General features: G+C 39.0%; 1 protein-coding gene across 1 annotated transcript in view; it reads left to right on the top strand.

Annotated features, from left to right (window-relative positions):
- Positions 1-25,185, top strand: part of PHEX (phosphate regulating endopeptidase X-linked) — a 95,750-nt gene that overhangs the window by 4,504 nt on the left and 66,061 nt on the right. Inside the window, exons 2-7 of the mRNA XM_015885420.3 lie at positions 131-199; positions 2,046-2,207; positions 18,405-18,491; positions 18,753-18,979; positions 22,311-22,379; positions 24,136-24,252. Coding sequence (XP_015740906.2) covers positions 131-199; positions 2,046-2,207; positions 18,405-18,491; positions 18,753-18,979; positions 22,311-22,379; positions 24,136-24,252 — 731 coding nt within the window. The remainder of the gene's footprint in view (positions 1-130; positions 200-2,045; positions 2,208-18,404; positions 18,492-18,752; positions 18,980-22,310; positions 22,380-24,135; positions 24,253-25,185) is intronic.

Genomic DNA, 25,185 nt, shown 5'->3' with positions numbered 1-25,185 from the left:
AAATCACTGTGGCTGGAGATGCACTAGGGCCAGAGTTTGCACTGATGTTTGAACAATCAAGCACACAGTATTCATCTCAAATGGTCAAAACCTATAACAAACGATCTCATTATGATTTTCTATTTTGCAGTTAGCCAAGGTCTTATAAAGTTTCATCCAAAGCAACAATACTGTTTGACTGCAGAGTGCATTGAAGCTGGTAAGCAAAATCTGTTTCCTATCCCTTACATCACGATCACAGTATTTTAATTAGATATTTATATTGTTTTTCCATACTTCTTTTCACTCATTGTGTTTAATTAATAATTAGGACAAAAAATAAGAACTTTAAAAAAAGATATTTGTCTAAATCACTGCAGATCCATATATTTTCTGCAATTCAACTTCCTGTTTTTAATTGCTTTAGTCCTGTTCTATCCAGGTTAACAAAAGTTTCCCATTGGGTTTGTTTCTATTTTCTATTAGAGGAACAGAATGCTGACTGTCTCAACCGTTTTTTTTTTGTTTTTTTTTTTTGTTGTTGTTGTTCATTTTCAGTAATTAGAAAGTATTCAAGTGAATTCTGCACAGAAATGTTTTAGGGTCAGATCTTACATAGGTGTGCATGTCTGCAATATAGGAACTGTGGCTCAAAATCTGAAACTACTTCTATATCAGTAGGCTCTTCCTCACTCTGGTATGCATGTTGTAAACCTCATGGAGCTGGGACATCTGGTAGTATGAAATGTGAGCTAAAGAGATCAAGTTTGGTAGGACCTAAGTCTCATTTCGTTCTCGTCATTTTGACAGCTTTACTCCCTCTAAATCAATGAGAGTCTTTCATTGAATGCAATGAGAGCAAAGATCAAACAATTGTTACCACATCTGGAAACCTGGCCCTAGATTCATTTCATTTGAAACAAAGTGGATATTGTGTGAGCTTCTAAGAATATTTATTTCCACTCTGAACCACATTACAACAACACTTGTATTTGAAATCATGACAAAATTCTGTGGGGCTACATACATAGACTGTATACATAGGAGACCAAAAATTATTCAGTGCAGTAAGTCTCAGAGTTTCTAACATGAGAAGTGGAACTACAGTTGGGACATAGAAATATCATAGGAGGTATTCAACGTAAAAATGCTGAACGCAAGAAACAGACTGTAAAGTCTATAAAAGTTATCAGGTGTTCTGATAGAAAATCAATTTTTCTTTTTAATTAATTAATTTAGATAAGCGTCAAAGCACATGGTTATTTAGGAAGAAAATGTCAAGTATCTTCATATTCTCTGTTACTTTACCCACATAGATTTATGCCATAATCTCTATAATGTGTGATCATTTGTTTACACAAGATAAGTTTTTATTTTTTTAATCAAGCTTGTCAGACTCATCTCTTTCTAATGAGTCTCACCTGCAGTAGCAACTGCTGGGGAGGTAGTCACAGAAACAAGCAGAAAATACTACGCTTATCTCTCCCAGTGAACAGCAAATCAGAACTTGATGTGTTTTGCAGCCATTAAGCTAAAGATAAACATTGCATGATTTTTGGTAAACTAATTTGTTTGATATGTATCACTGCTGTATTCCTCAGGCAAATAATTCCATCATGACAACAGTGGAGAGTCTGTTCTCAGCTGTCTGGCCCCAGCAGGTCACTCTCCTGTAGGTTTGGTGGTCATTTCTCTTAAACCAGTTGAGCATTCATTGAACAGATATTTTGTCTCTTCACACTTCTTAGGTAAATGTTGTTAGATGCTGAAGGATGCTGTTTTAGAAAAAGCAGAGATCAGGACATTCATAGGTCCTAGAATAGCCAGAGTTAGCTGCAAGTGAGGACAGCATTCCCTTGGAGAAACTGGTTTATCGTCATTTCTGGATTTTGGTTTCATATAATTCTCAGTTTAGGTAAAGTACCATAATTTTTTTTTATTTTTATTTTTATTTTTATTTTTATTTTTATTTTTATTTTTATTTTTATTTTTATTTTTATTTTTATTTTTATTTTTATTTTTATTTTTATTTTTATTTTTATTTTTATTTTTATTTTTTTTAACAGCTGCTGTCGTCTTAAGCAAGATAAATCAATCTGTAGATCCTTGTGACAACTTTTATCGATTTGCATGTGATGGCTGGATATCTAACAACCCTATTCCCGAAGACATGTCAAACTATGGTGTATATCCTTGGCTGCGGCACAATGTGGACCTCAAACTGAAAGGTAAATATGTCATTTCTGAAAGCGTTTAGCTGGCTTTTCAGTGTTGCTTGTTAAATGGATAGTGTTGAAATGAATAAATATTCCACACTCCCTTCAGCTTATTGCATGATATCATGTTCTCTTTTAAGTATATTATTACTTTCTTTATTGAAAATAGCATTGAAAGAAAATTTAATATAACAGAGGCAGAACTGGGGGAGGAAGAAAACAACTGGCATGCTGAAACTGGGGGTGTTGGTCGATGTTCAGCTGAACATGAGCCAGCAGGGTGCCCAGATCCAGAAGGACCAGAGAGGTGATCATCTCCCTGTATTTGGTTCAGGTGAGGTCTAGTGCTGTGTTTGGTTTTGGGCCCCTTACTGCAAGAAGGACATTGATGCCTGTGAGCATATTCAGTGAATTGTAACAAAGCTGTGAGGGGTCTGGAACACAAGTTTTATGGAGAGCAGTTGAGGGAACTGCAATTGTTCAGTCTGGAGGAGAGGAAGCTTAGGGGAGACCTCATTGCTCTCTACAACTGACTGAAAGGAGGTTGTGGTAAGGTGCGCGTCAGCCTCTTTTCTCACATAACTAGTGACAGACTGTTGCCTTGTGCAAGGTAACCTTAAGAACTACATCCCTCCTTGAGAATGTGCTTCTGACGACCCCATGACCAAGTTACATGCAGATTACGCCAATATGGTGAGCTGTAAAATGGCATTTAATCAACCGCATGATACCCTTATATAGGGCTCCAATTTCAGTCTCATACATATACATTACCGAGCAGGGGAAGGCCTATTGCGTTACAACCCGAGAGTTCGTGCCGCCTAATACATCACAGGACTAGGGGGAATGTCCTCAAGTTGCACCAGGGGAGGCTCAGATTGGATATTAGGAAAATTTCTCCAAAAGAATGGTCAAGCACTGGAATGGGCTGCCCAGGGAGGTGGTGGAAGCTCTGTACCTGAAAGTGTTCAAGAAATGTTTAGATGTTGTACTAAGGGACATGGTTTAGTGGGGAAATATTGGTGGTAGGTGGACGTTTGGACTAGATGATTTTGGAGGTCTTTTCCAACCTTAGTGGTTCTATGATCCTAATTGCTGTCAACTCTACAGCTTATGAATAATGATACAAAAGGATACTTCTTATATCCTGGGAAAAGCAGCAGGAAATGAATGAGTAGTAGAGGAGTCTACTGGTGTACAAGTACCAAAAGCATACTGAAGATCCAGAAATAGACAAGCAATGGTCTATGACAGCCCTCTGTTTCTGACAGTGGATAATTGCAGGAAAAGAATAAAAGAAGTCAGAAGTAGTGATATTTTCCAATATAGTTAGCTAGATTTCAGCAGGAAGTAATTTGAAACCTTTCAGATGTAGAGGTTGTTTCCTTCAAGTTGCAGTTCAGCTTGTTGTTGAAATACCTGAACCACCATCAGTGAAAAAGAAAGCTTTTTTAGGATATGTCTGGATAAAAGTAGCATCAAATGGAAGAGTGTAGGAAGAGAAGTATTTTACTCTGTATATGACCTGACTTTGTGCTATACTCTGCAGCAACGTCTCTCATCAGGAAGTTCTGCAAACTGGAAAAAAAAAGATGATGATTACTATTGGTGGGACAAAGCTGACAAAATGTCATAATCTCCACTAAAACCACATCACATGAAAGAAGGGAGATGTGCAAGATTCATTATCTTTGTCAGTGTGCCTGAGTGTCACCTATACCTTGAGCATATTATTGACCTATTACTTGAGCTATTAGTCTGCTTTTTGTTCATCACAGAACAGGGATCGCTTTTAGAATGAGGTGTTTGAATATAGCATTTATTTTTCTGTTAGTGTGGATCAAAGCCCTTTTTGACTTGTTTTCTTCGGTCACACAATATTAAATTCTCACATCATTAAGCATTTTAAAAGCTGCATTGAGTTTCAGAATACGAGTTTGGAATTCCAACCTGGGATACAATTTGATGAGTGCTGTTTTAAGTCTGCTGAAGATGTCACAACCAAAAGAAAAAATATTGCCAGAGGCTGTTTTAAGTTATGTCTTGCATTCTAATTGTTCTGCTGCCAGGAGAAGGCTGTACTAGATAACTGCACATCCTGCATGAACCTTAGCCACATATATGACAGAACTAATTGAATATAGAGTAGCAAGCTGTGACTCTCATCTTTAATTTCCTCTTTTTACAGTGCCTAATCAAGGACATCATGCTATGCCACGTTTTATATGGCTTTCTTATTGCAGTCCCTTTAGAAGTTGCTAATCCCTAGCTATGAAAGTACAAGACAAAGATAGAAACATCTAAGTGAGAAGTATTTACTTGACGGAAGCGCCTTATCAAAAAAGGGGTGTAATGAAGTGCCTGATAATTACATTAACAGATGGCCTGAACTGCTCCTTAGCACAGAACAGGGGGGGAAAATTGAAATGTTTGGTGGAGGAGTTGATTTGATATACATCAATATAATTTAATATAAATTAATATAACATTTTTATCTCCTCATTAACTTTTTATTGAATAAAATCTCCAAAATATATTCTTGGTAATTAAAAATATATAAAGAGTGTTGGATATCATACTGTTAGTCAAAGTAACAATGCGTAACTTCAGCCTCTATATACGTTTGTGCTTTAGCATGAGTTAATTCACTAAAAAGCTTGACACTTCCAGTTATTAATTTGTGGGTGACCACACCCTTGCTTTCAAAATTTTCCCAAGACAATGATTGTTTGCACTGGGTAACATATATGGCTAACCAGATGGATGAGGAGCTACAAGAGATGGTTTAGTGGCTTGTGATAGCTATGGTAATGGGAGGACGGTTGGACTACATGATCTTGTAGGTCCTTTCCAATCTTGTGATTCTATGATTCTATGATCTTGGAAGCGGATATAATCTCTTTCTCCTAAAGACATTTGAGTGGAGCCTCATATTTCTGGAAATGGCCCTGCTTGACTGAGTAGATTAAAAAAAAAAACACTCTTTAAGGAGATGATTATTAAGCAAGTTCCACATTCTGAAATATTTATTATATTAAGGAAATCTGTTAAATCTCAGAGTGATAAAATGACTTGTCCAGAGATCCAGATTTTTCATATTTGATACTCTTTGATGGTGTGATATAGATGGAAATATTTATTCAGACTATATATTAAAAATGGCGCTGTTTAAAATAAATTATTTAAGCATCTAATCTGTTTTCTGGTTCCTGAATGTTCCCAAGCTTTTGGCAGAAAGGGAGTTTGAGACAAAGACATGCACAAGGCCTTGATTAACCAAGGGTATTTTGAGTCTGCTGGAAGTTTCATTTTTTGTTCAGGGCCAATAGACATAGAAGATCTTGCAGCCAATAATAGGCAGCAAGAGTAAAAAATAATTTTACTTTACTAGAAAGTGGTAGGTGTAGCTGTACAGTGTACTGAAGCTGTCATTATGTGTTGCCAGTGTTGAGAGTAAAGCTGTTCTGTTGTTACTGTTGTTGTTTCGTTATTATAATTATTACTGAGATTGCAGACACACGGGAGCATAGGACTTTGCAGATCTCAGTTTCAAGAAGAGGGATAACATTTTGTGTATTGGTGAAGGTTTTTGATGCTTTAATGGTGAACAGGAGAGGCCTGATGGTGGCTGCAGCTCCTCACAGGGAGCGGAGGGCAGCGCCCCCGAGGGAACGGCATGGAGCTGTGCCAGGGGAGGGAGAGCTGGGGGTCAGGGAAAGGGGCTGCACCACAGGGCGGTGGGCATGGAACGGGATGCACAGGGTTGTGGGCACGGCCCCCAGTGCTGGAGTTCAAGGAGCGTCTGGACAGCGCTCTCAGACATAGGGTTTGGTTTGGGTGGTGCTGTGTGGAGCCAGGGGTTGGGCTTAGTGACTCTCGTGGGTCCTTTCCAATTTGAATATTTAATGGTTCTATGATTAGGAGGTTGGAACTTGATGATCCTTGGGATCCCTTCCAACCCGAGCTATATTATGTTCCTATGATAGAACCAGTTAGCCAGTCCTTTCTGCACTAGAACTTCTACACACTTAAATGAAACCTTTCATTTTAAACTGCAGGCACATTAAAAAGTTGGATACAACCATTTTGAGTACTGATTGTTTCTTGGAGTCTTTCAAAATGGAGAAAAAAAAATGGGTTCACTGTGGTCGCTTTTGTATGAAGAAAAGTTAATTCAAGCTGTAACTGCTTCGGTTTTCCCTTAGGTCAAGCTTGCAATGTCTCTGAATTACTAAATGTGTTACCATAAAATTTCCTGCACAGCTATTTGAGTTGCTGCAGAATTTTTCTATCTTGATTGGTGACCTTAATTAAAAGTTCGGGAACTTGACTGTCTTACCATTGAAACGCAGTGAATAATTCAAAACTGGAAGTCTGTGGCAAGTAAATCAGTATCCGTTACCCATGGTGAATGTTGATTATGAACCAAATAGTTTCTCTCACTTTCTCTGGAGTCTGCAGAGTGATGATATACAGCTGGATTTTTTTTTTCAAGTGACCGTGCAGGAAGCAATAAATTAAAAACCAAAACGGTCTACAAATATTCCTAAATCTCAGCACTGCAAGGAGGTGATTTAAATTACATAAATTATTTGTGAACATGGCTTTCAGGCCTTTTCAATTTAATTTGAGTGTGTGGAAACTAGTTGCAGATTAAGTCTCCTTGCTGATCCTGGCCCGGTGAGACACCTACTTGAGACTAATTTACGGTGCTAAGGTTTTCCAGCATGGCTATTTTCTGAATGGCTGTCAATTTAAACATAGCAAAGAATTCCTTATGTGGCAAACAAGGAATTGAGGATATGGTGTGTGTCTATGTGTGTGTGTGTTTAAAGACTATGAAGCAGCAAGCCAAATGTCTGGTAGCATAGGAAACTTCTCCTAATGTAATCTAAAATTATTTTCTTTAGAAAATAACTACTCTTAAGTAAATCCAGAAAGGCAAAAAATATTGAGTGGAAATTTATTCTATTTGACCACAGGTGTGTCATTTCAGACAATCCCAGAAGCTGGTGTTGAGTTGCTGCTGCCTTGTGCCATAGGGTTAGCTTCTCTTCTTCCCCTCACTGACAGACACTTGGTTGGGAGCACTGGGGTGGCACAGATGTGGTCCATGAGATCTGTAATGTTGTCACTGATACTCCTCATGTTCTGTCTCAGTGGACCTGTCTTTTGTAATTTCTTTTTTAGGAGTTAGCTTGTTGAGCACTTGTTGTAAATTGGAGAAAGAACAACAGTAATTAAAAGAGAGAGAGAGGAGGGGGTATTTATGTTACTCTCTCTGAAAGCCTCTTGTTAGTTGGACACTGTTGGATAACAAGACAGCAGTAAACAGCAACAGTGCTCCTCCTTTTTTGATTGATGTCTTCATCTTCCCAATGGTCCAGAACATTTTTTGGAGGTTCAGATCTTTCCTATAAGGGCTTTTTTTTTTTTTTTTCATCTAAGTGTAAGAAAAAAAACACTAGTGTCCCAAGTCAAAGAAATCTTTCTGAGCAACAAGTTAAGAGATTCTGGCAAAATGAAGTACCTGAATGAGAGATGGAGTAGTCAGGAATTTTACAAGCTTTGTGGCTGCTCAAAATGAAAGCTGTATCTGCAATGAGTGATTTTGGGTAACCATGAGCAGAGAAAGGAGATCATTTTGGTTCCTAAGTGAGGTTTTAAGGCAGCAAGGCAACAGGGCCACAGAATTCTCACAGCATCTGCGTGGTCAGGAGACAGAACAGCATCTCCCTATGAGCTCTGTACTGGATCAGGAGCAGGTTTTACACCTTGCTGCCACTCCTTTGTGGAGGTGGAACCTCTCCTTCCACTGCTGTTTGCAGAGGGATGATATGTTCTTATCTGCAGACACTGAATTCCAAAGTTTCTGTAGGACTGTGTTTGAGTCTGGTAATCTTGCAGAAAAAGGCACTTGTACCTTAGAAAACATGGAAATCTGTGGCATCTGATTTTCGTGGAATCATAGAATCCTTAGAGTCAGAAGGGACCTTTAAGGTCATCTAGTCCAAGTCCCCTGCAATGAACAGAGACACCACAGCTACATGAGGGTGCTCAGAGCCTGATCCAGCCTCACCTCGAAAGTCTCCAGGGATGGGGCATCAACCACATCTCTGGGCAATCTCTGCCAGTGCCTCACCACCCTCAGTTTAAAAGCTTTTTCAGTCTTTTTATTTTTAAAAAATTGCTTAATACATGTTGAAAGTATTAATACAGATATGTAAAGCTTAATGGCGGTGTCTACTACAGAGCTCCCTCTGTACTGTAACAACTGGGGCTCTTAGAAACTTCCAGCTTAAAGGTAGTTTAAACTATTGCACCTGAAATGCTGTGGAATTGCTGTCCTCTATGCTATAATCTTTGTGTGTAGGTGTGTGTGTTTTTTGGAGTGGGTAGCTAAAGGAAGTACTGCTCAAAAGATTGTTTGAGATTTGCTATTGAAATTAGGTTTATGAACAGAGGCTCTCACATTGGCATAGGATGACTTTTGTTTCTGTTAGAGTTTGTGTACATTTAGTTGAGTTCTGGAAGAAACCCATGATTCTTCTTTCATTTATATACAAATTCAAAGCATTTGACGGAGATATGAGGGGGGCAAGGAGACACAGTTTTATCAAAACAAGGCAGGCTTGATTAAGTCGTCAGCTTCACAAAGAGAGTTCTGAGGAATGAGCTCCTGGAGCTGCAAAAAGAACCAGAAGGTTTTATTAAAAATTAATAACTCAGTGGTTTAGAAACACAAAAAGTATTGTGTGTGAGGTTCATCTGAGACTCTGTGAGCCAGCACAAGTTCTTCCAAGGGCAATCAATAGCTCTGTTCATTGGCATGCTAGATGCTTCTGCCTTCCGAAGAAGTAGTGGTATGCAATATAACAGGTGGTAGGACAGTGTGGTTCTGTCTGCATTATTTTTGAGCCTTATGTGAACAAGGAGTTTGTCTTGATTAAATATGTTTGGAGTGATTACTGGGAGTCCTTACAATGAGACGATTCTGATGACCTGATTATTTACAATGGGGAGAGTGACAGAAAGAAGGTAAGAAGGTAATGGAAATCTGATTGAGGAGAGAACATTGGAAAAAATATGTGCTTTTGTGAAATTTAAAAGGTTTATTATAGACATCAGAATGGAAAAAAAGTATTGATTTGCTGTTTAATTTGTGTCAGTACAGAGTGTATTTTTCTTGGTTGGGGAAACAGGGTGAAAGAAAGGTTGATTGTTCTTCTCTCAGAAATGATATAAGCAAGTTTAAGAGAACTCATAGATTTAAGATTTATCTGAGAAATAACTTCACCATATTTCCCTATCATCCCCACATGGAATGAGAAATGGAGGGGATTATCTTAGTAGTGGGTCTGGAGAAATTTGGATATAGATCTTTTAACTTTCAGTATATCCTCTTAATTGGGAAACTGTAGACTGTGTGGTGGCTCACTTTCCATCTCTCTTATTGAAACTGCTTTATTTGATATAAAATATTTTCAACTTCAATGGCATTGGGTGTTTCTCTAAATGATTTTAATAGCCAGATTATAGTTAAAGGATTCAATTCCTGGATGGCACATAAGACTTCAGTTCCTGCCCCAACAATGCAATTTCATAAAATGAAAAAAAGTTCTCAAGTAAAACCACACCAGAAATCCCTACACCCCACTATTTAGGGAATCTCAGGTTATGGAAACAGTAACTAAATGCATTTCAACCTACATCTCCAGTTGATTCAAGTTGAACAATGAGCTTGAATTACTTCATAATTAATATTTTTGCTTCTGTTTTAACATTGATCTGCAGGTTTCATTGAGTGGATGTGTGTAGAAATATATTTCCAAGAAAAGTGAATTATTTTTGCATATCTGTATGTTAACTACATGTAACATTAATGTATAGTTCTTGATCATTAACACATGAAAATGAAGACATTCTCGTAGGGCCACATCTATTTGTTGGCAAGAACCAAATAAATATCAGACTTTCTGTGGAGGAAAGTGTTTGCTGCCGGCTGCTGTTATTTGTGTTCATTTTTTCCCCCTTTAGCTAGGCATCTCCCCTTACTTTTCTTTAGGCTCAGAGAAAAAGCTTTATTAATGCAGGTATAGATATAAGCATTTTAATATTTTTTAACGCCTTCAGTGCTAGTTTTTTGTGTTTGTTTTTTCCACATACATTTAATAAGCAGTAGAGGAATCCAAACCATAAGGCAGTGGCAATTGAAAATAGATGCTTATAAAATGTATTATAATAATTTTTGTACTGCACTGGGCTCTGACAGCTCCCCTTCCAGACCTCTGAAAGCCACCAACATGAAAAGGAAGAGAAACCTTAGTGTCAGCAGGGTGCTGGTATATATATTTTCAAGCATTTAACTAGAGTGGTGAGAAATATTTTTGTAAGATTTTTTTTTAGTCGTGATGGAGTGAAAATTACATATTTCAGTCTATTTTCTTATTTTAGAATCCTGAGAGCAAACTTTTATATGAAAACCAGTTATTGGCAATGCAATTTTAAAAAGAGCGTCTTGGGGATGGGGACTACAAACCACATATCAGACTGTTCACCAGACACCTGAAATAGCAAGAAGCACCACAGAACAACTTGGAGAACTATCAGTTAAAAAACACAACACAGTTTAGGGAGCTCCAAAGAAACAAATATCGTTGCCTACCAGTTGTTAAAAGAGGAAATGTGCTGTGGTGTATACTACGGTTGTACAGTAGAAGAGATTCCCAGAACTTGTATTTTAAAGGTATGAAGAAACTCAACCAGGCCCTTGAAATTATGCATTTGAAGCTGGGTTATGATGGTCAAAATGGGGCCACAAATGGGCTTCCATCCCCTCCTGTGAGGTGTGTACCCGTAGTGTTTTATGGGCAGGCTAGAGACAGCTCAGCTCTTTTCACAAGGCTTCAGAAGCAAAGCAGCTCTGAAATGGCGGCTAGGCAGTGTGACCTGTGTCTGAAAGAACAGATTTAGCTCTAAGAATAATATAATCTTGGTTTGACTGTACTTGTTCCCAACAAGTATATACAGCTTTGAAATAGTCAGTGCTGTTGTTTGTATAACGACTCTGGATAGCCCAACATAAGGAGTCTTCACCTCTACCTCTATAGGAGTCAGGCTTTCACACTGATGAGAATAATAGATATATATCAGATTTTCCCTTTTGAAGAGCTCATAAACTGGATTGTTTGTGTTGCAGTCTATTCATCTCACATTTTCATGCAGCTAGCCAGGGAATTTACCATTGAACAAAGGATCACAGCAGTATCGTCCATAATTTTAGATGCTGTGGCCACTGCTTTTATTTTGAGGTAGAACATCATGCCCTTTGTAGGCCTCATCCATTACACTTACCCTTCTTCACTAACTCTGGGCTCTGAAAAAAGAAATTGGAAACTAGATATTCTGAATGAACGTCAGCTGACCCCAAGCCATTCTGAGATAATCCCTCTTGGAACATGCAAGCTCGCATTACTGTAATTAGGACTGTACATTGTTCGAGACATGATTTCCGTAACAGCAGCAAGGCTTTTTGTGCTTCCTCTTGCATTGTGGGCAAATTATTTCTGTGAAAGATAGCTCTGTGAACTGCAATAAACCTGACTTATCAAATTCAGTGAGCTGGGAGTCTGAAGAAAGGACAGTGCCTGGATGACACAGGTGGAGTCCTCAGTGAATACCCATGGTGATGCTGGTACAGGTGACTACTTGGGCTCTAGGGTTTATGGCTGCTTTTCAGGGACTCTTTCAACATAACTGTTTAGTGTGAAGTAAATATGCATTTAGAGCTAGACAGTCTTAATGATGACTAGATGAACCACAATTATGTCATAGCTCAGGGAACATTTTGCATGCAAGTGCTGTATGATTTGTTGGATTGCCCAGTGTTTATCTTACCAAACATTTGCTGCATGTATCTGTATTTTTAGTGTATTTTTTCATCGCCCAGTGAATCAAAATGACCATCTGTGCTTCCCCACTTGAGATGATTCTGGGGGCAAGGTTTGCTTCCAAAATGTAACATTTTTTTCCTCTTACTTTTAAGCTACAGTTTCTCGGTGATATAATTAAAACATCCTGCTGCTGGCAAAACATCAGAGGATATCTTCCACATTTCTATAAGATAACATGAATTCTGCTTCTTCACAGAAATAGAACAGAAACTGGGAGGGGAGATGTAGGTTAGATGTTAGGCAGAAATCCTTTACTCCGAGGTTGGTGAGGCACTGGCACAGCTGCCCAGAGAAGCTGTGGTGCCTCATCCCTGGAGGCCTCAAGTCCAGGTTGGATGGGGCCCTGGGCAGCCTGAGCTGGTGTAGGGCAGCCCTGCCCATGGCAGGGGTTGTAACTGAATGATCTTTGAGGTCCCTTCCAACCCAAACCATTCTATGATTCTAGGAAACAAAGCTTATGACTGATAGCTGGGGAGGGTAAACAGCCCTTTCAATTACTCAGCAGTTTAAAAACCTGAACATTTTGGCTGTGGAGAGGTATTAAGGAGAAGAACAGAGACTTTATTTTTCAAGAATTCAATGAGAAGTCCACCTTTTTTGGTATGTGGTATTTGCAGGGAAACTCATTTTCCACAAGCAGAATTCCTGCATTTTGGCCCATGAAACTGAAGATCATTAGAAATAGTAAAAATGCAGTATGCAGAAAATGATATTTTCTAGCTGCTGCTACTGAAACTGAAGGAAGAGAATGTTGTTGCATGAGATTTTGACAGAGCCTTTGCTGAAGGATGAGCCTCTTCTGCCTTTGGTTGAGTGAATGGGTGGGTATGGATTGTACTCTTGGACTGCTTTCTGTAACTGTTCTGAGAACAATGCTTTGCAAATTGTTTTCAGATGCAGTACTGAGCATGATCTGGACAATGCTGAGCAGCTCTGTCACTGACATTAAAGGCACGGCTGAGCTTTCAGTATCTCCAAAGGATTAAGTTCTTTGAATGTTTGAATCAAATTCTGCATGATTTATGCTCATAAAGCAACAGAGTTTAAATCAGTAAGACTCTGACTTAAGTTAGATATGGAAGAATTAATCCTCCGTGGCTCACTTTCTTTATCTGCAAGAGTGGATAATGGCTGCATCTTCTTGTTGTCACATGTCTAAGAGTGCTTGGAGATCCTTATCCTTAATGTATAGGGTGCAGTGCCAGGAGCAACCATTAGATTATCTCCTGTGACCTTGTATCACAGGCAATTACATCATCCACGTATGCAGCTCACTAGCTTGTGCTGGAATACAACAGAATTCACATTGGGTTAAAGCTTATCTTCCAAAAAGAACCAAATGAGTCTTGAAGATGTTAAGGGGTTGAGAAGCCACTGTCTCCACTGGCTGCTTGGTTAATCACTGCCACTGCTGAATTTGTCTTCATATTCCAGTGACTGGCTTTTCTTGCATCACTTTTTAGTAAACTGAACATCTCTTCGGCACCAAGCATTTTCTTATGGCAAGGTATTTCTTATTCTAATCTTGCTCATTCCACCACACATTCCACCATATTTTGTGAAAAAAAACACAAATCAATACATCATGTTCTTAAAGTCTCTTACTTTTTCCCAGTTTTCAAGGCACTCCACACAAAGAAAAACATATTGTTTTTAAAATATGGGCAACAGTGGGTATGCAGCATTCCAGTCTCTCTCCAGCCTGTGTACAGCAACAGAATCACCTCCCCAGTTTGGTACTTCTTTGTTTTTGCAGTCCAGGACCGCTGCTTTCTCCAACACTACCCTGGGATTTTATGCTGAATGACTTGCCCCCTTCTAGCTTTTCACTCTTCCAGGGTTTAAACTTTCCAGGAGATGGGATGTCCCATTGTGGCTTCTGTGTAGAATTTTTTAATGTAAAGTCTAAGTGTATTCCCACTGGAATATTCTTTTTCTTCAAGGTAAGAATCATTAGAATGTACTTCAAATCAATTTCAGATATCACTGTACAAACACTTAGTTTTGCATTTTCCATGTACAACAGATGTTTGTAGAAGGATTAAGACAAACGTGAATGGGAAAATAGCACTACTATCTTCAGTAACAGTATGTAGCCTCCATATCTATGGTTGGAAAGTGCAGCAAAACCTAATGTTATCTCTGTTGATCAAGAAATAAGCTCAGCTAATAGCATAGTCTAATTGCATTTCTGAGAGAGACTGTGTATGCAGAGACCAATACATACAGTCTGCAGATCAGGATCCTTATAACCTGTTTCTAATCTGAATAGAAGATATGCATGCTTCTTTTACTTGCAAATCTGTGCAACTCCTGTTTCCTGTACTCCAAGTCAGTAGGTAAAAAAAGGTAGAGGATTTCTCAATGCTGTAAATAAAGTATGGTGGTTGAAAACCAAAGCTGCATAGGACAGTAGGCTGGAAAATCAACAGCAGCTAGAAATGGAAAGTAAGATTAAAGGTAACATTTAGCCACAAGGTTATTCTTAGCCACTTTAGAATAGTATGTAGTTAAGTACACACATGCTCACATACAAAATAGCAAAGCTTACTTTGTAAAGTGCTTTGCTCTCACTTTCAGAAGCAGATGATTGCTATTTACTGTAGGGTTGTGAACCACAGGAAGCTGGCCTTTTTTAGCTCTTGTCCTGGAAAAGCACTGTCTGAATGACACTCAATAAAGACCTTCCTTCCTTCCCTTCCAAACCCAACACCCCATCCCCAGCTTTGGCTATTTTCTTTGACTGCCAGCCTGAGTGTTCACAGCTCAGACAACTGAGGACCATTCCAGCCATGGGATGGTTTCTGTTGGCAATGCTGAGTCTCTGTGTTTTGTAAAAGGGCCATGGAGTGTGATGATGTAAGCCTGGATGACCCAGACTGTCAGAAGTGAAAGAACTTTGGTTTGCAGTGCAAACATCCCTGCCCTCAGAACCTTGGTAGAAAAAAAAAAGCAAACCAAAACAAAAAAAGAATGATGAAGCAATGTGTGAACCTTGGGATAGCAGGAACAGTTTTAACCATTTTTCTGACTGTGCGTGAGATAGATAGTCTTTTAATGAGATGAGTTATGTTGTTTCAGCACTGTGGAGCAGAATTGCCAATAAGTTTTGACATTCACCATGACTAAGTTTTATATGAAGGGAGATATATGTCTTGCCTTTGAGCATCCTGTGCATACAGAAACATAGACAATGAGTTGCTTAGCTAAGAGAATAACTTTGGAATTTATTTGGAAATGAAGGAAGCTAAAGACATGGCTGAAGAACAAGAACTGCTTTGCTAGAATATCCATTCGAATTTGTACTTTATATTTGACTAGGGACAGGTGATCACAAATCCATATGCTCCCCCAGTAAGAGAATAAAGCAGATACTTGCAGAAGCAGTAGGGAACTGAAGACTTCTGTTTTTCTGTGGATATTCCATTTGACTGAGAGTTAGCTGGTGTGTGGTGGTCTTGCTCTTCCTATCTTTTAGAAGACCTCATAGTGATTGCTTTCATTCTGGTGCCCTCTGCAACAACTCCCTGTCTGTCTTTCATTGGAGGCCCCAGACCTGGATGCAGTACCCCAAATGGGGCCTCACAAGAGCAGAGTAGAGAGGGACAATCACCTCCCTGTCCCTGCTGGCCACGCCTCTGCTCGTGGAGCCCAGGATCCCATTTGCTTTCTGAGCTGCAAGAGCACACTGCTGGTCCTTCTCTGCAAGGCTGCTCTTAAGGACTGCTCCTTCCAGACTGTATATATGCCTGGGATTCCTCTGGCCTAAAGTGCAGCCTTCCTTCCATTGTGTCAGCCGCACCACTCAGCTTGGTATCATCAACAGAATTCCTGAGGATGCATTCAATTGCATAATTGATGTCATTGGTAAAGATGTTAAAGATCGCTGGTCCCAAGACATCATCTATGTGATATATATAATCTAAATGGCATCATCTACCCTACCTCATTTTTTGCAAAAGCTCAGGGAGAGTTCCAGGTTCATTCTGCCACATAACAAGGTGATTTGATGGGAAAACTCTAGGTCTTATTTTGACATGATTTTATGTAGATGTATTCCTAGAGTTGATTTTATTTTATTGGATCCCATCCCCTGTATCATTCCTGAGCTTTAGCTGGGCCTTATTAAATTTTATTAGCTTCAAATTTTCATGTCTGTGCAGCTCACTGGCAAGGAACAGAAGTTACTACTACAATGGTTTTAATGGGAGTGTGTATTTTCATCTTTAGTTTTATGTAGGTTTCATTTATAGTTTCTTTTTAAACATCATTCTTAAAACATGAACTGGTCTGATTGTTCTACTCAGGATTGCGGACATTGGAGATATGTATCAATGACTGTTAAGATGTTCTATTTAACAAGCTGAGAAATATTAAGAACTTGAAGGTTTGAAACTGAAGCTACTAACAAACTTGCTGGATAGGATTCAGTATTGAAAATCTTACCCATAAATAAAAGGGAAAAGATATCATTAGAGTTCTCAAATGCGCCCTTTTTTTTTTTCTTTCTTTCTTTTTTTTTTTTTTTTTCTCCCTGTGGAGAGAAGAGTTTGAATGAAGAGAACAGGTGGCATTTGTTGATCACTGGAATAATCTTTGACAAATTAACATTTTAATGTCAGATGTGTGGTCCCCTGAGTGTAGGTGCTTTGATGGTCATTGGTAAGAAGCTATCTGAAAGATGAAGCATGGCAGGTTTTGAATAGGCTCTATGTGGAAGAGGCCTGATTATACCATAGCTGTTGTTGTTAATTCCCAGTGGTCATCTGCTGACTTTGGCAGACCACTTGAAATCCTGAACTGCACTTTGTTCTATCTTATTTTGTTTGTGGCATGTTTTGGAACTCAAACACAGCACCATGTAGGAACAATGTGAACTATGACTTTGCTCATAAACCCCCTCTGAAACCCAGAGGGATACCCACTGAGGAATATAGTGTAGGAAAGCTACTCTTGAAGTTTTCAAGGCTTCTTAGCTCTGTCTGAGCACTCAACAGGAGGTACCTGAGATGTTTCCAGCAAAGCCATTCTTTCCAGTGGTTCCAGTAAGAGTAAGGTAAAGTTGGGAGCGACCTATATGGGTTTTACAAAATGACATCAGGTCCAGCAGAGTTTGCTAACCCATTTCAACCCATGCTCAAGTGCTACCTCACTTCCTTCTCTTGTTCATGGAACTGCACTTGCTGTGCTGTACCTGATCTGACAGATGTTGCTGAAGATGTGTTGGCTCTGTGTTTAGGCATAGTATGCGAGTGTGTGCAATAACATCTTGGCTGATTTATAGCTTGGATAAATGGCTTGAGGCAGCTGACAATGGACTATTGAGATTCAGATGCACTTTGCATGATATTTCACTTCCTTGCATAATGTGAGAAGAGCAAGAGAGATGACAGCTTAGAAAAAGTAGTTTGGCTTTCCAGCACAAAAGGACTTGACATCTATAGTAAGAGAGCTATATAACACAGCTTCTCATATAGCAGTTTCAAGCTCGGCCTACTGCGTCATTCACAGAACTGATACTGTGGGTGTCTAATGGACAAAAGGGCATTTTTGGTGAAAAAGAACCCCAGCAGTCTAGCTTCTGGGATCCTTCCACCTTCTCCTTTGGACCCTAATGACACAGAATGTTATCACCAGCACTCAGAAAAGCTATTATGGCTTAAAAACTATACCTATATAATCAAAACAATACCAATAATGTTGTCAAGGTGTCATCACATCTCAGATTGAATATCGGTGCAGGCATTAAGTAACCTCAAGAGATGTTTCTATTCAAGGGGAGACTCTGGTGTGCAACCAGCTGCTTGCCTGGGATTCTTAGGCTTCTTCCTATTTATTGGGGAGAAGCCTAAGAAGCCTATGTAGGATGATAACTGGACCTATTGAACAAGGTGTCTGTTATCAGTTCTCTCAGTGTTCAGTTTGAGACAGTATGGTGGTTGTTAACTGTCTCTGGTGAAGACTTGGATATTATCAGTCCCAAGGAGAAGGCCTTTTGCACCTTACTGCATGCACTAGGCCTTGGGAATAATAACCAGTCTGAGTGAGCAGAAAAGGAGTGCACTGTCATAGTGCTTCTGCGTGGAAGTAGAAAAAACTGAAAATATCTTGTGTCTGTGTTGTAGCCTAAGAAAATGCATATGGAACCTTATCCCGAGTTACCTAAGTGCTATGACTAAAATAGATACTGAGACAGGAAAGCAGGCAGTACCCACATTTTAAAATGTATTGAAAAAATGTCAATTCTTTTTTTCAGCGTTGCTTGAGAAACCGATCAGCAAAAGACAGGACAGTGAAGCTGTACAGAAGGCCAAGATCCTTTATGCATCCTGTATGAATGAGAGTAAGTGATCTTGTTTGGGGACACCTGTGTATTATCCATGCTTATACAGGCAGGCCCTTTTGCTTTTCACTGGACTCCATGAGGCTTTGTCCAGGACTGCCATGCCAATGCATTCACAGGCAGAGCAGAAGCATTGGATTCAGCTACTTGTATATTCCTTCCTGGAAATCCATCGGTGCTAATAAATCTTTGCTTTTCCTGTGGCTGTTTCTAGATTTGAATAATGCAGAATGTAACTGTTGTCACACTTGGACATTTCAGATAAAATTGAAAAAGCTGATGTGAAACCACTGTTAAGCATCCTAAGGCATTCCCCGTTCCGCTGGCCTGTGCTGGAATCCAACATCGGACCAGAGGGGTTGTGGTCAGAGAGGAGATTTAGCTTAGTGCAGACCCTGGCAACACTTCGTGGTCAATATAGCAACTCTGTCTTCATCCGTTTATACGTGGCTGCTGATGACAAAGTCTCCAACCGGTATATCCTGAAGGTACAGCACAGCGTATCTATTAGTTTACTTTGCATGGCATTTTGTGATCTCATTTTTTGAAACAAGCATACAAGCCAAATGTCTACATTTGACTGTTGTTGCTATTATCTACCGATTTGCAGATGTACATAAGTGCCAATTCATGGGAATGCAGTAACCATTAGGTTACATATGCCTTGAAAAATATTTGTGAGAAGGATATTTTATCTTTTCAAATGACAAATAAAGAGGTAAAGTATGTTCCCAGAGTCCATGTGTGTGGAAATGAGATGTGGATATCTTGTCCTGAATATTCTGGATTCTGAGTATGGCTGCTTATCTATGAAAATGAGGAATGGTGCATTGGTCACAAATGTTTTGAACCTGATATATTTTTCTTGAAACAGGAACATGTTATATTGTGCTTATCCAGCACCTTACAAACAACAACAACAAAAAGTAACTCAGGGTCTTCTAAAGTGGAAATACAGAATACATATTTAACTGATATTCTTTTGTTTTGGATCAAAGCATAATGTTCATAACAGTGCATGCATGACATTATGCAACTGTTTAGATTAGCAAGAAAAAGACCAAAACTAAAACTGCCTAGCTAGTCTGACAGAACTCCAGAGAGAATTGCAACACTTACTATGAGATGTCATCATGGCAAGATCCAGTGCCTGGGTCAAATGCATTGTTGTTTTTTTGGGAAACAGTAGGAGTAGACCAGAGTAGACCAGCTCTCTGCTGCTATGAGAATGTGGTTTATAAAGGCCAGAGAGAAGGGACAAAGAAGAAAGGCATACCACCATTATTCACAGAAAAATAGCATATATGGTCCATACACTGGTAGTATCTTGGCTAGCTGTAGAGGCATATCCAAGAATATATTGTGTTTGGGATTCAAACAAGAGTTAGCTGTGGTGGTACTGGATGTTGTTTCTGAATCAGTTCTTTGAAAGGCCCCTTGACTGCAGCGTTGGACAGGTATGAAATTCAAGGGTGCATTTTCTTCATTTCTAAGGAGCTGTCCTGAATGGTCAAGGAAGCTGCAGATCAACAGTTGATTGCATTAAGGGCGTCATTCTGCTACAATGCTGTTCAGTTCCTGTCAGTATTGCTTTGGCTGAAGATTTAAAGGAACTGAAATGGTAGAATCAGAGAGGAAATATTTAGCTATCTCCTGTCATACTCCTGCCATGAGTCCATGGTATCTGCCAGGAGTGGGTTTGGGTAGGTCTGTGTGTCTTGTTCTTTGGAAAAGAATTATACCGGTGTGCCTCTGGTGGTGCAGTGGTTAAAGATGCCACTTTGCAACACCAGAGGCCCGGGTTTGAATCCCCCTGTGGCGCAAGTGGTAGAAGTGCCGCTCTGCTACACAGAGGCTCGAATCCCAGGGGTTGGACTCGATGATCTCTAAGGTCCCTTCCAACTCGCACAAGACTGTGATACTGTGATACCTTGCAATATCTTCATTTGATATGCTTAGCAGCCCCTGTGAATTGGGTATCTAAATAACTGAAATTCTACATCCTCTGAATAACGTATTATTCCTTAGGGGATTCTGTTTTTATTGTTCATTTGATTAAGAACTTAATCAGTGGAATGCATCAGCCAGTATTCTACTTTGTGAGTGTTTTAACAAATTCCCAGGAGTGCAGCTGTACCAGGGAGTATTTCAGTCTGCTTGTGAAAATGGTTCGATTGCAAAATTCTTTCTTTGTTCAGCAGTGCAAAAGCTTGAATGGATCAGAAAAACAGGAGATGCTCCAAATAATGCTTTGTTCAACATTCAATATAATTTTCTTTTTCTTGAAGAAATTCTTTAGCTTTTTTTGTTTGTATCTCATGTTTGTGCTTTCTTTATTTCAATGCATTATCAAATCTGACTCTTAAGCTGGGAAAATTTGGATGAGCACTCAAAACAACAGTGATATGGCTGAAATAGATCAAATAATCTGAAGTTAACATTTGCCAGGAAATGCATCTGCAAAGCATGAGAGTATAGAGGGTTGTGGGGATTTTTTTGCTTCAATATGTTGAAGAAAGGTGTTATTGTTTTTCAAAGGATCAGAATTGCACTGAACATCACAGCTTCAGCAAACATCTGCTTTCAGTAGATGATTTGTTTTACTTTGTGGTGTATCTTGAAGCTTGAAAACATCATTCATCTGAGATTCTATTTGCATTTACTGGGGTCATTTTTTATAAATGTAGAAAATGTGAAACAAATGCTGTAAGATATAGATTTAAAAGGCTTTTGTGAAATAGTATGAATAAGTATCACATTTCTTCTTAGAATATGATCTTAGAATATCAAAACATTTTGCTTTTCCATTCACATCAATATCTTATTCAGAATTTGGAAGTTGGCTGAATTATGCCATTAGATTTGGCTTTTATACTGTAAATTAATTGATCACATTGAATTGTCTGGTGAAATCTCTGTTTCTAGTACTAATTTTAAGAAATCCGCTTCACTGTGATTTTTGGCTTGTTAAGAACTTGAAACATTATGCATGTGTTCCCATGTTGTCATCATGTAATTCAAAGGACTAAGTGAACCCATCAAACTTTCAAGTCTGGTTTTAGAAACTAAGTTGAAGACCTTATCTAACATCAGGGTAACTGTAGGCCAGCAAGTCCAATCATACTTTGAATCAGAAATACTTAAAGCCTGTGTCTGCCATACATCTTTAGCTAATGCACTGGAAGCATAATGATTTCCCATGCATGCAATGATTTCTGGGGCTGGAACCCAGCTGTACCTCTGTTAAAAAAGCTGAATACTCATTACAACACTCAGTGCAGGCCTAGAGCGAAGCTCAAATTCATAACCTTAATTTCTGTCAAAGTAGGCTAATGATGCTTTCCAGGCACACAGCAGCTGACATACTCCAGCAGCTAATGGACATTTGGACCATACACTAAGTCTTCTGTCCAAAGTTGACTCTTGTGCCCCTGAATGTGTGTAACATGAATAGTTGTCTGCACTCATTGTTTGATGCTGCAGACTCACTCCTCTTACTTTACCCTACTTACTAATGGAGCCAGGAACACAGGTTGGTGATACTTTTCTGTAGTAGGTGGCGGAAGGTACTGAGTGAGGCATCTGAGGCTTCCCAGATGGCATTAATATGATTAAGGTAATGTCTTTCAGCTCAGTGTAGCTTTTTTTAATATATATATATATAAATATATACATATATATATGAAAATATGGCTATTTTTCAGGAAAGTATTATGTACCAGATATTTTTTGTTATTGACTGAAATGTGCAAACTCTTTCAAGGTTGCTGATATGGCTACCTTTATCTGTTAAATGCTTTTTCTTGTTATTTTTAACAGCTAGATCAAGCTAGCCTCTCTCTCTCATCTCGAGAGGATTACCTAGAAAACACCACAGAAGCTAAATCTGTAAGTACTAACTAAAACTCAAAGTATCTATTTTTGTTACTGTAGATTTTGCTTTATTGAGCTACAATCTGGGAAACGGTTATGGTTTGGTTGGATTTAGATTTTTCAAGGTATTTCCTATTAGAAAAAGCCTCTCAACCATAAGCACCACTACTACAAACACTTGCAAAGTTTCTCAAATGCAGATTTTATGAAGAAATGGGGTTCCCCTATCCTTTTCTTCCCCTTTAGAAGAGACCTCTGGAAACCATCTGCCAACCTTCTGGTTTTGTACTTTCAACATGCAAGCATGCTGAAGGTATAAGTGCTAGAAGGCCATGTGCTTCAGGCGCTTTCTGTAGTTTGAGACTTTCAGAGCTGCATCATTATAAAGGACCATCTAGGTCCAGGAGTTCAACAGACACAGTTGCCCAGGGCACCCTGCATTCAAGAACAACTGTTAGAGTTCATTAGCAGCTTCTATAGCTACCGTCACCTTAGCCTTCTCCTGACCTGATTGCACGGGGACCCCACACAGCTATTGAGATGTCCCAGAATTTCCTAGGCCATGGACAAAGAGCCCAGAAGCTCAAGAACATCTCAAGAAAGTGGAGCCCAGATGCTGCTGTGTCAGTGAGCTGCTCTCTTGTCCGGATTACTATAATCAAATTTGTCTGAATTTATTTTATAAAAGAAACAGGAGTTCTTCAACAGATCTCAATGATTAATTTCCTCTTCTTCCCCTTTCTTATTTCTCAGTACTCTGCTACAGCTCATCAAGAAGTTTTCTTGCTGCTTTTCTGTGGAAAACAAAGATGAAAATGTTGATGTTAACCACACATACTGATGTTTGATAATGCCAACACCTTTTTCACCCCCCTCTGATTAAGGCCTGGGTGCACACAGCCTAGAGTTCATAGAAAATAAGCACTTGGATTGTCATGGGGGCAAGTTATTGCTGTTGTTAAGGTCTTACAATTTTTCTTCCCTTTTAACTTCTCTGAGAAGCTACTGAGTTTTTTAGCCACACCCATCTAAGCAGATGCCAGTGTCCAACAAACACTATCTATTTAAAAATTAAAGACAGTAATATGCCAGGTAATGCTTTTGCATGGGAGATCACATGCCAGCAGGAGCTGATTGGAGCAGTTAGATCCCTCTCAAACTTCTGAAAGATGATGCTGGGGAAGAGAGAGCACAGAAATAACTACAATATAATGATTAATACATATAGTGGATTGTGCTGACATTTGTGTATATGCACTAGTCTAAAACATGCTTTTTTAGGATAGTTGAGCACTTTAGTAAGTACTTGTGTGCTGTAGCAGAAACAGAGGAGGGATGTCCCTTTATGTCCCTATCTTCCCATCTACTAAGCTTGCATTTGTCTGTCAGTACTTCTTCAGTCTTGTGTTCACTGCTATGTGAGGTTGCAAAAACATACACATTGTCTAATCCCATTGCAAGAGCTGTGTGTGCTCAGCCAAATCCAGAAACATCATTTGTGCTTCCTGAGATGTGTATATTCTGTGAACCACAGCAGTTTGCTCTGTTTGTCATCCACAGTATGGCATTTTATGGCATTTTATGGCATTCTTTCCCCTTTTCTCTTCAGAGGAAGTGGACACTTGAGGTAAAGAAAGTATAACTCTGTTTGCAAGAGTATGAAAGTATGATGTATTCACCTCCTTTCTGTCAGCTGGATATTGATGTCCTACTGGTACAGCTGTGTTGAAGTGCAAATCCAGTGATAATTTCTTTTTTTTTTTTCCCCCAGTACCGAGATAACTTTTTGCAGTTCATGGTTGACACAGCAGTGCTTCTGGGTGCAAATGCTTCACGAGCAGAGTCTGATATGAAGTCAGTCCTAAAGCTGGAAGTTAAAATAGCTGAGGTTGGTAATTTTATGTGGAACTGAAAGCTGCTTTAAAAACAAAGGGCAATCCTGCTTCAAAAGGAAAGTCGTTATATTAACAACCTTAGCAATAATGTTTCTTGGAAGGAGAATGAAAGGAGCAAACCTTATGGAATAAAAAAATAAGTCTTCTTGCTTTAGTTAATTGCTAAATTGAATATTTATTCTCAAAGGCATTGGGAGAAGAATTAAAATAAATAAATAAATTAACAAAACCCTTAGCCAAACATAATCGTAGAATCGTTAAGGTTGCAGAACTGAGGGCCATCAACAACAGCAGTAATGCAGTGTTCCATCTCTCTGCTGAAGATAGAGATGAAGTTTTGTCAAACCACTATATGAAAGCAGATATGTTCAGGGACAAGGATTGTTATATGACCCCTATTAAGCACAATTAATTATATAAGCATCATACTGTGTTTTCAAAAGAGATAGATAGTCTTGATTGTCACTTGAGCTTTTATTGTATCCTGTGTTCCTCTGTACTCTTTTTAAGTGAACATACATCATGGAGAACTTCTGTGCTTCGGAAGAGAGACAGAAGGAACAAAAGGAAGATATGTATTTTTGATTTAGGGATGAGTGGCATGTTCCAAGAGATCTTATTGTGTACAAGGAAGATTTCAAATGGATTTGAGATACTGGAGGAAGAGGAAAAATTTAGAGAGGAAGAGAGCAAGCGAGTTCAAGAAGAGTTTAAAGATCTGCCATGTAAATGAAATTTGTGTAAAGGGAGAAGAAAATAGTTTTTTGTCTGTATGGTTTGAGCAACAGTAAAACTGCAGACATTTACTGCAGAATTTTGTTTGGAGATCTGCCAGCTGTTTGGTTAGTCTTGTGTCAATCTCTGCCCTATTGAAATCTGGTACCATAAAGACTGTTTATATCTATCTGATTTGTGCTTTTATATTT

This window comes from Coturnix japonica, chromosome 1 (assembly GCF_054131305.1).
Source record: "Coturnix japonica strain WE chromosome 1, WE-NBRP24, whole genome shotgun sequence".
In the NCBI taxonomy this organism is placed as follows: domain Eukaryota; kingdom Metazoa; phylum Chordata; class Aves; order Galliformes; family Phasianidae; genus Coturnix; species Coturnix japonica.
Note: the sequence above shows the minus strand (reverse complement) of the source record. Positions and strands in the feature narration are given on the sequence as shown.